General features: G+C 36.5%; 2 protein-coding genes across 2 annotated transcripts in view; one reads left to right on the top strand and one right to left on the bottom strand.

Annotated features, from left to right (window-relative positions):
• Positions 1 to 1769, bottom strand: part of METRNL (meteorin like, glial cell differentiation regulator) — a 99231-nt gene extending 97462 nt beyond the window's left edge. The window contains exon 1 of the mRNA XM_007483421.3: positions 1621 to 1769. Coding sequence (XP_007483483.1) covers positions 1621 to 1769 — 149 coding nt within the window. The remainder of the gene's footprint in view (positions 1 to 1620) is intronic.
• Positions 1770 to 2310: 541 nt separating this feature from the next.
• B3GNTL1 (UDP-GlcNAc:betaGal beta-1,3-N-acetylglucosaminyltransferase like 1) overlaps positions 2311 to 15279 on the top strand; it is a 174043-nt gene continuing 161074 nt past the window's right edge. The window contains exon 1 of the mRNA XM_007483420.3: positions 2311 to 2493. Coding sequence (XP_007483482.1) covers positions 2311 to 2493 — 183 coding nt within the window. The remainder of the gene's footprint in view (positions 2494 to 15279) is intronic.

The following is a 15279-nucleotide window of genomic DNA, read 5'->3' on the forward strand; positions in this document are numbered from 1 at the left end:
AAAAACTAAGGACATATGATTGGGGACTGGGTTAGAGGAAAAAAGGAGTCATAGCAGAATGGAAGCAGACTGGATCAAATACAGTGATCCCTTCCACATCAAGGGGGTTAGGGACTGGGCACCTCTTCAAACTGAAAAATCTTTGTAAACATTTCTGGACCTCTCTTCCTATCAGAGAAGTCTGACTTTTCCTTTTATGGGTTGTTTACAGTATCCTTTTGGAATATTTGGGTTAAGTATTTGGCTATAAGCAATATGTAGTTCAATTTTAAGATATCTACATTTTCAGCCATTGTGTGCTTTCTTATTCTTTTCACAAACTTTAACTTTTTATTTATTTTAACTTAAAAAAGAAATTGTTTATACAACATTATACATATATTTTATGCATTTATGAGTTTCTAAACTTTTTTCTTTGTCATCTGCTGGTCCACAAATTTCTCATTTAATTTCTTATGCCAAACCCTGATGTATCAACATCACTACTATACCTGGTAATCATGTATAGATTACCAATGTAAAGTACTCTCCTTTCTTAACACTTCTTTTGTAAAGAAGGTAGCCATGGTTAAAGAGATTAGATGGAGGGAAAACATACAACTAATAATTGTAATTAAGAGCACAATGAAGATGAACTGACCTATAAAACAGGAATAGGTAGCAAAAAAGGATTAGAAATCAGAATTCAATATGTGGATTACAATAAACACACCTGAAACAAATATCCACAGTTAAATAATGGGAAAGAGCAAAATCTATTATTTTTGGGATGAACTAAAAAAAGGTAGCAATAACAATCTCAGGCAAAACAGATTTGATTAAAATAAAGAAGGGAATAAACAAAGAAAGTAATATTTAAAGGGAACCGTAGATAAATTAATATCTATATATGCAGATAACATGCTAGTTATATGTAAATATTAATCTATGTTTTATATATACTGTTTTGGTATCTAAATATTTGAAAATCTACTTTCATCAGATCTAGGCAAATTTAACCAAAAATATGCCGGGTCTGGCCATAATTGAATGGGAAAAGCATAGACTACATATATACATATCTTTTTAGCCATAACCACACAGAAATGAGATTATCTAATTTTGGATCTGGAAAATGTGTAGATTTGCCTTCTCTGACTATGAGTACAATATTTTTTCTTTGGTGAGGTTGGGGTTATATGGAAGAAAGTAGGGAGGTAGCAATAGTGCAATCCAAAAAAGAGGGGGGAGGGGAGAAGAAAAAGTGGTGTTTTGAAAGCACAGCAGGAAAGGGAAGAGTTTAAATAAGGGCAGGTTCTATTTTTGCCTCTGGGTCCCCAATCTTTTGCAGAGCTTGTCAAAAAGTAAGATTTTAATTAAATGCTCAACATGAATCCTGATGTACGGAATATATGTATGGATTAGATTAATAGCTCACTGTTAATGTTTTACTCTATAGGAAATGCTTTATCACAGCAGTCCTATGACATTTGACAATTTTAAAGAATTGCTTTAAGCTTAACACGTATTATTCTAAGAAAGATAAGAAATAAAGGAAAGGAGGAAAGCCGTAATGGAGTGGAGGAAAAGGGAAACCTGAAAAAGGAGGAAGCTTGGTCTAGGAATTGACCGGAAGCTTACCGTCTTCCTACAACCATCCAAAGCATCTGGGGTTCCTCTAGGCTACCGTCCCCACCCCCATCATACTCAGCTGCCACAGCTCTTTCCATTTCCTTGCTCAGTTCGGAAAAAAAGATCTTGAAGCTAAACCAGCCTATGCCAGAGGGCATCACAGCTGGACTTCCGGCTCTTCTAGGCCACGCTTCTCTACGCCTCCCGAGGTCCGTTCTCTTCCCCCAAAAAGATCTCTCTGATTCTGGGCTCTTTGAAATGACACTCAAACCCTCCTCCGAGTCACGTGATCTCTAGGTGGCGGACCCTTTTAAGGGAGCTGCTGGAGAGGCTGAAAGGGGCGGATGCTAGGCGTGGCTGAGGCAACCCTTTGCGGTTGAAGGTTGTGAAAGTCGTGACTGGAGCTGGAAGAGAATTGGGAACCCGAGCTAAACGGAGTTGGACTGAGGCCGAGGCAGAGGCCAGAGGGCAGAGGCAGAGGCGGAGTAAGTGGACTGGCTGCAGTGTACTGCAGAGGAGATGACGAGTCGCTTGCTTTTTCTCTACTGTGCGCTCAGAGCCGTCTGGAGGCGTTGAGTGAGGCGAGGGGCTGGGAGCGTTTCTCCTCCATATTTTCCTTAACAAAAGCGTGCTCGGTTTGGCCTCCCTTCTCATGAAGGTTTTGTTTGGGAGAATTGGTTCTCTTTTCCCTTTCCCACAATGTGGAACAGTTACAAGGCTGTAGCTGACCGGGAAAAGCTTGGGCGGGAAGTGCCCGGTGCAGATACTGTCCTCACTGTCACCAGCCAGCTTCTTCCGTCTCCCTCCTCGTCCAACCCCTCTGCCCAGCCCACGGCACCGCTAAGCGTCCCAAGTCGGGAGAGCTGCCCTAAGATCCAAGTGGTACGTTCTTCCTTGTTCCAGTGCTTTTGTTTCCTGGGGTTCTGTTGAAGAAATGAAAGAGCCTTGTTAGGATTTTTTTTTTTGCCTCTTTTTAGTTATACAGTAGGACACTTACCTATATTAACCTCTCTTGCCCTTTGTTGTCGTTTCGTCGTGACTATAGTTAGGGTTTTCTTGTCAAAGATACTAGAATGGTCTACCATTTCCCGCTCCAATTCATTTTACAGATGAGGTAACTGAGGCAAACAGGGTCACATAGTGTTTGAGGGCAGATTTGAATTTGGGTCTTTCTGACTCCAGGCTCGGTACTCTATCCACTGTCCCACCTAACTGTCCCGTCCTGTCCTTTATTCTAACCAAAATAGTTTCTCTCTTTTTAAAGCCCCTACTTTGTGCTTTAATATCAGTTCTAAGATAGAAGGACGAATGGGGTTAATGATTTGCCCAGGATCACACAGCTAGGAAATGAGGCTAGATTTGAGCCCAGATCCTTCTAATTCCAAGCCTGGTGCTCTATCCACTGTACCACCTAGCTGCTGAGCAAATTATATTTTTTCTTAAGATAAAGAAGATAAAAAGTAAAATTTTTTAAAGTTTTGATGAATTAAAGAGGAATTAGGGCAGATTCTGATTGTATATGTAGTGATATGATATTTTTGAAAATACACAGTAAAAGTTACTATTTATGAAGCCCAAAAGATACAATGCAATGATCAGCTGGAAACTGACACTTAAGGGACACTAAATGACTCTCATTAGCCCTGTCTACTGTCAGGTGGGTTTGGAACTCAGATCATCTTAATTACTTGGGAGATCCCCGATTTTGTTGATGTAAGGATTCCCTCTACTACAAATTCCTACTTCTCTAGATAGATTCTAGATGAACTTTTAGAATTGCTTTGGCTGTAATATTTATTTATCCTATGATTAGCTTAGTGATAAGACTCTTAAAATTTATAGCTAAGTCAGATCTTCAGGCACAATAAACTGACACTCAGAGACTTTCCAGGTTGGTAGAACCTGACAGAATTATAAGCAATAACTCTTCCAAAGAAGCCAGGAGCTTCCTTCCATCTCCCTTTTTCACACATCCCTTTTCCTCCACACTAGTCTTGCTTTCTTCCTATCCTTTCTTGTTCACCTCTGCAAATAATACATGCCATATTTTTAGCTGCCAATTTAGTTTGATCCAGGATCCTAATATGTTTGAAGTCAGAGAAGTTTTTCCTGTAGCTAACTTGTAGCCTAGAACCTTTTTAATACCAGTGGTCAATGAATATCCCATTCTATTTTTTCCCCTCCCTACCCTCAGCCTCAAAGCAAACTGAAGGCCTTTATACTAGAGATCAGGAGATTAAAGGTCTAATGTCTGTCTTGTTCCTAGGTAGATACTTGGGTGAATCTGTCCAGTTCACACGACCTCTCTTATACCCTTTTTATTGAAAAAATTTTAACATCTTTTCCAAATGAAGTTCTTGTTCTTTTCCTGCCCATCCAAATGTTCCTTGCAACACTGACAAAAAAAAAAGACAACAAAACCAACACATCAACTGTGTGACAATATATGTGATATTCTAAACCTATAACCTGAGGGCAGGTGTGTGGCTTAGTGGATTGAGAACCAGGTGTAGAGATGGGAGGTCCTGGGTTCAAATTTGACCTCAGACACTTCCTAGGTGGGTGACCCTGGTCAAGTCACTTAATCCCCATTGCTTAGCCTTTCTGCCTTGGAACCAATACATAGTATTGATTCTAAGATGGAAGGTAAGAGTTTAAAAAAAATTAAAAAAGAAAAACTAAACCCATTTCTTACCTCTAAAATATAGGGAGAAAGATGCATTTTCTTAATTCATTTCTGGTATCAAGATTGATTATTATAATGGATAGCCTATTTTTAAAAAAATTGTGTTGTGATGTCCCTGGCTTCCTTTATAGGATTATCAGTATGATTTCAATTCATTAAACACCTATTTAGTGTTATTGTGTGCCAGTGTGCAAGGTACTATGGATTGGAAGACAAAAAGAAAACAATATCTGCCCCCCAGGCACTTATGTTCTGGTAGAGAGTGACATATCCATAAATAAATATATACAGGATTAAAAACAAGCAATTTTTGTGATGGACATTAATATCTAGGCAAAGATCAGCAAAGGCCTCTTTTGTCAAGCATTTATTAAGTTTCTGTAATGTTCTGGGTACTCAAAAGGTACAAATGAAACATCCTGCCTTTAAGGAGCTTTCATTCTAATGGAGGAGATGCATACATATCTATATCTATACACACAAAATAATTTTCTGTGGAGGAATTCATTAATTTGGTGGGGAGACGGGTTAAGTAAGGCATTTGAGTTAGGAGGTGGCATTTGAGCTGACCTTTGAAAGAAACTTGGAATTCTAGCAGGCAGGAATGAGGAAATTATTTGAAGGGTCATGGACAATCTGTGCAAAGGCACTAGGAGGATGAATATTTTTGTGTGTGGAGTAGCAAGAAAGCCAGCTTCACTGGACCAAAGAAATCTTTGGAGTGAGATTACAAAGGATATTAAATGAATAGAAGAGTTTGTATTTGATTCTAGAGCTAATAATTCATGTTAGAGATAATTTATTATTCATTGAACAAGTGAATTGACTTGTGCTTTAGGAAAATTACTTTGGTAGAAGTGAGGAGGATGAATTGTAAGAAGAGAGACTTGAGGAGGGGAGTTCAATTAATTTATTGAAGACTCTGGTTTAGATAAGAAATGATGAGGGCCTGAATTATTATGGTAAACGACTTAAACTTGACAAATGATTACAAATAAGCAGTGATGAAAAGTGAGTTGAGGATGACTGAGATTGTGAACCAAGGATGACTGGAAAGATGATGGTACCCTGGACAAAAATAGGGAAGTTCAGAAGAAGAATGGAGAAGGATAAGTTTTGTTTGGGAAATGTTGAATTTGAGATGCTTTTAGAAATTCATTCTAAAATATACAGGCATGTGGGGCTAAAGCTCAGAAATAAAGACTTAGAATATAGTTTTGGGAGACACTGCATCAACATGATAATTAAATTTGTGGAAATTGAAGTTTTCCAGAGTTAATATATATAATAATATTTCCAGAGAAGACAGTCCAGGACAACTTTGGAGTATACCGATTCAGGAGGAGAAGATGGTCAAACAATGTCAGATGCCTTAGACAAATTGAAAAAGATGAAAGAGATAAAAAAAACATTAGATTTAGCAATTTAGAAAGAACAGTATTAGTTATCTGAGGTCAGAAGCCAGATCCTGAGGGTTTGAGAAGTGAGTGAGAGATTCTGGATTAAAAGGCAATGAGGAGACGGAGTCAAGATGGCAGCATAGAGGCAGCAAAAGTTCAGACCTCTGAAAACCCTTCCTTATCAATTACAAACTAAATGCTCCCAGGGGACTGAAAATCAAACCTAACAACAAGACAGAGCCATGGAACCCTCCTGCTGGATTCAATTCAAAATGTACGCCCCCCAAAAGCCAGAATTCAAGAACACTCGGGTTTAAGGGGAAGGAAGAAGGAAGGAAGGTCCCAGGACCCCTCTCCCACCTAGAGCGCTAAGCCTCCAGCAGCAGCGGAAACCTCTGGGTGGGCAAAGGTGCTGGCCTGGAGGGAGTACTTTGTGGGCAGGGCTATGCCAGGCTCAGAGCATCAAACACAGACAGTGGGGAAGAAGCTGGAGAGGGAGCACAGAAGGGGCAGCCTGGTTGCAGCGGCAGAGACCCTCCATATTGCTCCAGCCTTCTAGGAGGTTTTAACCTCAGGGCACATCCAGCCCAACCCAGCTGAATTTAATCCCATCAAAAATCTCCAGAGGTCAGGCTCAAACTCCAACACCTCTCCCTCACAGACTACTGGACTTTAATCCAATCAAAGTCTCTGGAGGACAGGGAAGCTCAAGCTCCAACACTCCTCCCCCACAGACTGCACTGAGAGATCTCCTGACAAAGTTCCAAGAGGGGAGACTGACAGAAAACCCCAAAACCAAAAAAAAAATGAGAGGAGCAAGAGCACAGACAACTACAGGGTGCAAAGAAGGGACAAATTAAGCAAACAACAGAAAAAGAAAAAAGAAATTACAATCAATAGCTTCTATACAGACAATGAACAAAGAGCAAATGTAACAGAAGAGGATCAAGGAAGGTCAAGCAATAAAACAAATCCCAGTGAACTGGATACAGGCTTTGGAAGAACTCAAAATGCAATTCAAAACATAATTAAGAGAGGCTGAAGACAATTGGGGAAAGAACTTAAAAAGTAGGATAAGTCATCTGGAAACCGAAAATAGTGTCTTGAAAGTCAAAAATTAACCAGCTTGAAAATGAGGCAAAGGAGATGAAAGAAGAGGCAAAGGAGATGAGAGATGGGGTAAAGAGAATGAAAGATGACCTCCAAAGAAAATCAGACCAAAAGGAGAAAATCCAGTCTATAAGAACCAGAATACAATAACTAGAATTAAGTGACCTCACAAGGCAGCAGGATACTATAAAACAAAACCAAAAGAATGAAACAGAAGATTTAGAAAATTGTTCCAGGAGAGACAACTTAAGAATCATTGGTCTACCGGAAGTCCATGACTAAAGAAAAAGCCTGGATGTCATACTACAGACAATTATCCAAGAAAACTTCCCCAATATTCTAGAACAAGAGGGAAAAATGGAGATTGAAAGAATCCACAGATCACCTCCTGTACTTAATCCCCAACTCACAACATCCAGGAATGTCATAGCCGAATTCAAGAACTATCAGACCAAAGGAAAAATATTACAAGCTGCCAAGAAGTCATTCAGATACCATGCAACCACAGTGAGGATAACACAGGATCTGGTAGCATCTACACTGAAGGAATGAAAGGCATGGAATATGATATTCTGGAAAGAAAGGGAACTAGGTCTACAACCAAGAATCAACTACCCAGCAAGACTGACTATATTCTTACAAGGGAAAGTATAGTCATTCAAAAAAGTAGAAGAATTCCAAGCATTTGTAAAGAAAAGACCAGACCTGAACAGAAAATTTGATGCCCAAGCACAGAACTCAAGAGAATCATCAAAAGGTAATTTAAAAAGAGGGAAAAAGAAAAAACAAACTACCAAAAAACCCAAACTTTTTTTTAAGAGACCCAATAAGTTAAAATTATATGTATCCCTATAAGAAAAGAGATCATTGATAACTCTTAAAAATTGTTATTATCACCTGGGCAGCTAGAAGAATTATACTTAGGGAACAGTGACAAACTGTATAGGATGAGCTGCCAAGACATAAATATGTATATAAGATACATGTATGAATAAATACATATATGTGTGTGTATATATATATATATATATATATATATATATATATATACACAACTAGAGCTAAAAAAGAGGTTAATACTAAAAGAAATGGGAAAAGAAACTAAAAGGGGTAAATTTATATGTCACAAAGAAGCCTGTGCTGGGAGTGGGGGAGAAAAACATCAATACATTGGAAGGGTAAAGAGGATGGAAATAGGAAATGCTCAACTCTTACATGCATTGAAGTTCCCCCAAAGAGGGAAGAACAATCCAACCCATTGGGGCAAAGAATAGATTTGTGCCCTATAGGGAAGTAGAAGGGTAACAAACAGACTGATGGGGAGGGAAGCAGTACAAGGGAGGAAGAGGGTGGGGGTGTAGTTTTAAAAAGACTGCAAAGAAAATAAGGGGGAGAATAAGAAGGGAGGGGGTAGAAAGGGAAGTAAAATATGGGTGGGAACTAGGGGGACTGATTAAAAACAATACATTGTTGTAGAAGGAAATAGTGAAAAAAAGAAAAGGCAGGACTAGGAGTAGAAATCAAAATGCTGGGAAATAAACATCTGGTAATCATAACTATGAATGTGAATGGAATGAACTCACCTATAAAATGCAAGTGAATAGCAGAGTGGATTAGAATCCAAAACCCTACCATATGCTGTCTACAAAAAACACACATGAGGAAGTTAGATATGCATAGAGTGAAAGTAAGAGGATGGAGCCAAATCTATTGAGCATCAAATGATAAAAAGAAGGCAGGAGTCGCAATCATGATATCTGGCATAGCCAATGTAAAAATAAATCTAGTTAAAAGAGATAGGGAAGGTAATTACATCCTGATAAAAGTCAGTATACACCATCAGTACTCAACATGTATGCACCAAATGGTATAGCATCCAAATGTCTAAAGGAGAAACTAGTGGAGCTTAAGGATGAAATAGATAGAAAAAACTATACTAGTGGGAGACCTGAACCTTCCTCTATCAGAACTAGATAAATCAAACAGAAAAAATAAATAAGAAAGAGGTAAGAGAAGTGAATGAAATCTTAGAAAAATTAGAGTTAGTAGATATGTGTAGAAAAATAAATAGGGACAAAAAGGAATACATCTTCTTTTCAGCAGCACATGGTACATTCACAAAAATTGACCATGTATTTAGGGCATAAAATATTGCAAACAAATGCAAAAGAGCAGAAATAATAAATGCAACGTTCTCAGATCACACTGTAATGAAAATAATAATTAGTAATGGAAAGGTAAATCAATAATTAATTGGAAATTAAACAATACAATTCTCCAAAACCAGTTAAAGAACAAATCATAGGAACAATTAATAATTTCGTTGAAGAAAATGACAATGATGAGACATCCTTTCAAAACCTATGGGATGCAGCCAAAGCAGTACTCAGGGGCAAATTTATATCCTTGAGTTCATATATTAACAAATTAGAGAGTTCAATGAATTGGGCATGAAATTTAAAAAAATTGAAAATGAACAAATTAAAAACCCTCTGACAAACACTAAGACATCCTAAAAATCAAAGGAGAAATTAATAAAATTGAAAGTCAAAGAAGTATTGATTTAATGAATAAGACTGGAAGCTGGTATTTTAAAAAAAACAAATAAAATAGGCAAAGTACTAGTCAGTCTAATTAAAAAAAGGAAAGAAAAAAAAACAAATTGACAGTATCCAAGATGAAAAAGGAGACCTCACCTCTAATGAAGAGGAAATCAAGGCAATCATTAAAAACTACAGTGCCCAATTATATGGCAACAAATATGGCAATCTAGGTGATATGGATGAATACTTACAAAAATATAAATTGCCTAGACTAAAAGAGGAAGAAATAAATTACCTAAACAACCCTATGTCAGAAAAAGAAATTGAATAAGCCATCAAAGAACTCCCTAAGAAAAAAATCCCCAGGTCCAGATGGATTCACAAATGAATTATATCAAACATTCAAAGAAAAATTAATCCCAACATTATACAAACTATTTGACAGAATAAGCAAAGAAGGAGTTCTATCAAATTCATTTTATGACACAAATATGGTAATGATTCCAAAGCCAGGCAGGTCAAAAACAGAGGAAGAAAACTATAGACCAATCTCCTTAATGAATATAGATGCAAAAATCTTAAATAAGATACTAGCAAAAAGACTCCAGCAAATCATCACGAGGGTTATTCACTATGACCAGGTAGAATTCATACCAGGAATGCAAGGATGGCTCAATATTAGGAAAACCATCCACATAATTGACCATATTAACAAGGAAACTAATAAAAATCACATGATTATCTCAATAGATGCAGAAAAAGCCTTTGACAAAACACAACACCCATTCATATTGAAAACACTAGAAAGTATAGCAAAGAAGGGCCTTTCCTAAAAATAATAAACAGTATCTATCTAAAACCATCAGCAAACATCATCTGCAATGGGGATAAACTAGAAGCCTTCCCAATAAGATCAGGAGTGAAACAAGGATGCCCATTATCACCTCTATTATTTAACATTGTACTAGAAACACTAGCAGTAGCAATTAGAGAAGAAAAAGAAATTGAAGGTATTAAAATTGGCAATGAAGATACCAAGCTATCACTCTTTGCGGATGATATGATGGTCTATTTAAAGAATCCTAGAGAATCAGCTAAAAAGCTAGTGGAAATAATCAACAATTTCAGCAAAGTTGCAGGATAAAAAATAAACCCACATAAGTTATCAGCATTTCTATATATCTCCAACACATCTCAGCAGCAAGAATTAGGAAGAGAAATTCCATTTAAATCACTCTAGACAATATAAAATTCTTAGGAATTGATCTGCTGAGACAAACACAGGAACTATATGAACACAACTATAAAACTTTCCACACAATTAAAACTAGATCTAAACAATTGGAAAAACATTGATTGCTCATGGGTAGGATGAGCTAACATAAGAAAAATGTCAATCCTACCCAAATTAATTTACTTATTTAGTGCCATACCCATTGAATTACCAAAAACCTTTTTTACTGAATTAGAAAAAAAATGACAAAGTTCATTTGGAAGAACAAAAGATCAAGGATATTCTGGGAAATCATGAAAAAAAATGCAAAGGAAGGAGGCCTTGCAGTCCCAGATCTCAAACTATACTATAAAGCAGTGGTTATCAAAACAATTTGATACTGGATAAGAGACAGAAAGGAGGATCAGTGGACTAGACCTAGGGTAAATGACCTCAGCAAGACAGTCTATGATAAACCCATAGATCCCAGCTTTTGTGACCAAAACCCACTATTTGATAAAAACTGCTGGGAAAATTGGAAGACAGTATGGGAGTGATTAGGTTTGGATCCACATCTTACACCCTATACCAAGATAACTCAGAATGGGTCAATGGCCTGAATATAAAGAAGGAAAGTATAAGCAGTTTAAGTGAACACAGAATAGTATACATGTCAGATCTTTGGGAAAGGAAAGACTTTAAAACCAAGGAAGAGCTAGAAAAAAATCACAAAATGTAAAATAAATAATTTTGATTACATCAAATTAAAATTTTTTTTGTACAAACAAAACTAATTCAACCAAAATTAGAAGGGAAGCAACAAATTGGAAAACAATCTTTATAACAGAAACCTCTGACAAAGGTCTAATTACTCAAATTTATAAAGAACTAAACTAATTGTATAAAACATCAAGCCATTCTCCAATTGATAAATGGTCAATGGACACGAATAAATACTTTTCAGTTAAAGAAATCAAAACTATAAATAAGCACATGTGTTCTAAATCTCTTATAATCTGAAAGATGCAAATCAAAACAAATCTGAGGTATCACCTCACACCTAGCAGATTGGCAAACATGACAGCAAAGGATAGTAATGAATGCTGGAGGGGATGTGGCAAAGTTGGGACGTTAATTCATTGCTGCTGGAGTTGTGAATTGATCCAACCATTCTGGAGGACAATTTGGTTCTATGCCCAAGGGGCTCTAAAAGACTGTCTGCCCTTTGATCCAGCCATAGAACTGCTGGGTTTGTACCCCAAAGAGATAATAAGGAAAAAGACTACAGGACTACAAGAATATTCATAGCTGCACTCTTTGTGGTGGCAAAAAATTGGAAAATGGGGGAATGCCATTCAATTGGGGATGGCTGAACAAATTTTGGTATATGTTGGTGATGGAATACTATTGTGCTCAAAGGAATAATGAATTGGAGGAATTCCATGGGAACCGGAACAACCTCCAGGAATTGATGCAGAGTGAGAGGAGCAGAAACAGGAGAACATTATACACAGAGACTGATACACTGTGGTATAATCGAATGTTATAAACTTCTCCATCAGTGGCAATGCAGTGATCCTGAACAACATCCATGAGAAAGAATACTATCCACATTCAGAGGAAAAACTGTGAGAGTCGAAACACAGAAGAAAAACAACTGCTTGAATACATAGGTTGATGGGATATAGCTGGGGATGTAGACTCTAAATGAACATCCTAATGCAAACACCAACAACTTGGAAATGGGTTCTGATCAAGGACACAGGTAATACCCAATGAAATTGCACATCAGCTGAGGGAAGGATGGGTGGAGGGGAGGGAGGGAAATAATGCAATTATTGTAACCAAGGAATAATGTTCTAAATTGACTAAGTAAATTAATTCAAATTTTAAAAATGGCAATGAGAGCAGAAAACTTTTTCTAGGAGTTTGACTATGAAAAGGAAGAGAACTATAGGATAATAAAACTATTGTTTGAGTCACTTGGAGCTGAACTTTGAAGTTTCTAGGAATTTCAAACGAGCATTCAGATATGGGGGTCATCTTGTATAAAAGTATGGAAGTCAGAATAGAAGATCAGGTACAGAGAACAGCAAGTAGTTAATTTTGGTTGGAGCAGAGATTAAAGAAATGGATGTAGTGTCACATCATTCTGGAAAGATAGGTTGGTTTCAGAGCTATAAATGCATTTTTTCATGTGATAGGGAGATCTTGAAGCTTTTTGAGCAGAATAATTACAAAGTCAGGAATATCAATCTGGCATCTTTGTGGAGAATGGGCTGGAGAAGGGAGAAATAGGAACAGAGACACAGTCTTTTATATTGTTTGCTGTTATTTTGAATGAAATCTCTTTTCCCTTGGGGTTTTATTGTTAATACATGGAAATGCTGGTGATTTATTTGGGTTTATTTTATATCCTACAATTTATGGCCTATTGCTAAAATTGTTAATTATTTCATCTAATTTTTAGTTGATTCTCTAGGTTTCAAAGAGTGATAGTTTTGATTCCTCATTTATTCTTATTTCTTCAATTTATTTTATCTTATTGTTATAGTTAGCATTTCTGATACAATTTTGAATAATGGTGATGTTGGGCATCCTTACCTCCTCTTTGATCTTATTGAGGTTTCCAATTTATCTCCATTATAGATAGTGCTTGCTCTAGGTTTTAGAGGCCACTTATTTAAAGAAAAAATGCCATTTATTTCTCTGTTTTCTAGTGTTTTTTAGTTTTTTGTCAAAAACCTTTTCTGCATCTATCCATATAATTATTTTATGTTACTTGATTCAGCTTTTCATATGATAAACTCTTATTCTCATATACAATTCTGAATGTTTGAATTTCTGGTAGTATTGGAAATGACCTCAGAGGCCAGCCCTACTTGAACTGGAGTACTTTGCAATATCCCTGAAAAATACTCATTTAGCTTTTGTTTGGCAGTAGGGTACCTGAGGAAGTTTTCCTGGTACCTAAATTTACCTGAATATAACCTCTATCCTTGACTCCTAGTTCTGGTTCACTGGGACCAAGCAGAACAAGATGTTTAACTCTGCTTGAAAAGAATATTTAGTTTTTAGAAACAATTAGTAAAATGTATTCATGGATACCATATAGCAGTGAAAGGTTAACCAATTTTTACAAGTTTTTGAGTGTTCAGAAAATTTTAGTTATATTATTACTTTCTGTTTGATTGTACCTTGAAAGCAGAAGGCTTTTAGAAGGAGACACTGATGAGAAGTAGATTATGAATATCTTAAGTTTATCATGACAAAGGTCAAATCAGAGCTTTGACTTTTGAGTTGGAAAGAAAAGAATGGTGATTTAGGTTAGGTCTTCTCAAGGTAGTCCCACATTTTAAGGATCAAAAGTTGTTTCTAATAATTTACTAAAAAGCACTTTATTTTTAATGTAACTTACTTTTAGTTAAATGTAATATTTAAGAAATTCAACATAACCACCATCTTGTGCTATACATTGTTCTAGTCCATTTTCAAACACAGACGTTAAGCATCTCTAAGCACCTCTTGTATGCAAGGCATTGTGCTAAACTCTGGGTATACAAAGAAAGGTTAAAAAGGTTAAAAAAAAAAAGGTTAAAAAGGAAAAAATGAGATTTTTGCTGGGACTTGAGGGAAGTCAAGGGGAGGAGATGTAGAGAGAGAGTATTACAGGGATAGGAAAAACTGGAGCCTGGAGATAGAATATCTTGTTTGAGGAAGCCAATGTGACTGCATCATAAAGTATGTGAATGTTGTAAAGTATAAAAAGATTAAATAGGTGGGAGGGTAGTCTACCTATTGTGAAGCACTTTGAAAGATAGATCACACTTTTGTCAAATACATTACATGTGATGCTGGAGATGATAGAGAGCTACTGAAATTTGTGGAATAAGTAGATAACATGGTCATAGCAATGCTTTAGGAAGATTAATTTAACAACTAAGTAGAAGATATGATTATAGAGTATGGAGAGATTTGAGGTAAGGAGAATAACTAGCAGACTATTGCAATGGTTTAAGTATGAAGGAATGAGGCCTTTTCATTGGGGTGATGGTGATGTCAGAGAAGGGAAAGGGAAATAAACAGGAGGTGTTATGAGGGGATAATTGAGAGAATTTGGCAACAGATTGAATATGCGAAGAGGGATGATAGAGGTAAAGGAATCAAGGATGATGCTAAATTTGGGAGCCCTCCAACAATAATAGGGAAGTTAGAAGAGAAGAGGAAGTTTGAGATATAAAATAGGCATTTGGAAATGCCATTCAGGAAGTTGGAAGATAGATTAGGGCTGGCCAAGCAGATCTGAGAATCATCTATATTAGAGGCTGGCTGAAGAACCTAGAAGACCAAGAAGCAACAATTAGAACCGAATATGGAATAACTACTTGATTTAATATATTGGGAAAGGAATATAACAAAGCCTCATTTAATGTCGATTAGATGACTGGTACTGATATTGATTAGGGTTAGAACAATTGGGACTTAAGCTAAAAGTATTTACTGCTAGAAATTAGGATTTTTGTTATTCATTTTTTTCACACAGACATAGCTAAACTTTAAACTTGACAATCTTACCTTGACACAGACCTAATTAAATCAATTATTTTAGTAAATGTGATTTCAGATTAATATTTTTCCAGACTAGATAGATGTTTTTAGCTCTGTTTTAAAAAATGATTATCATTTACTATTCTAACAGGATTTTGAGATATGACT

Source organism: Monodelphis domestica, chromosome 2 (assembly GCF_027887165.1).
Source record: "Monodelphis domestica isolate mMonDom1 chromosome 2, mMonDom1.pri, whole genome shotgun sequence".
Classification (NCBI taxonomy): Eukaryota; Metazoa; Chordata; class Mammalia; order Didelphimorphia; family Didelphidae; genus Monodelphis; species Monodelphis domestica.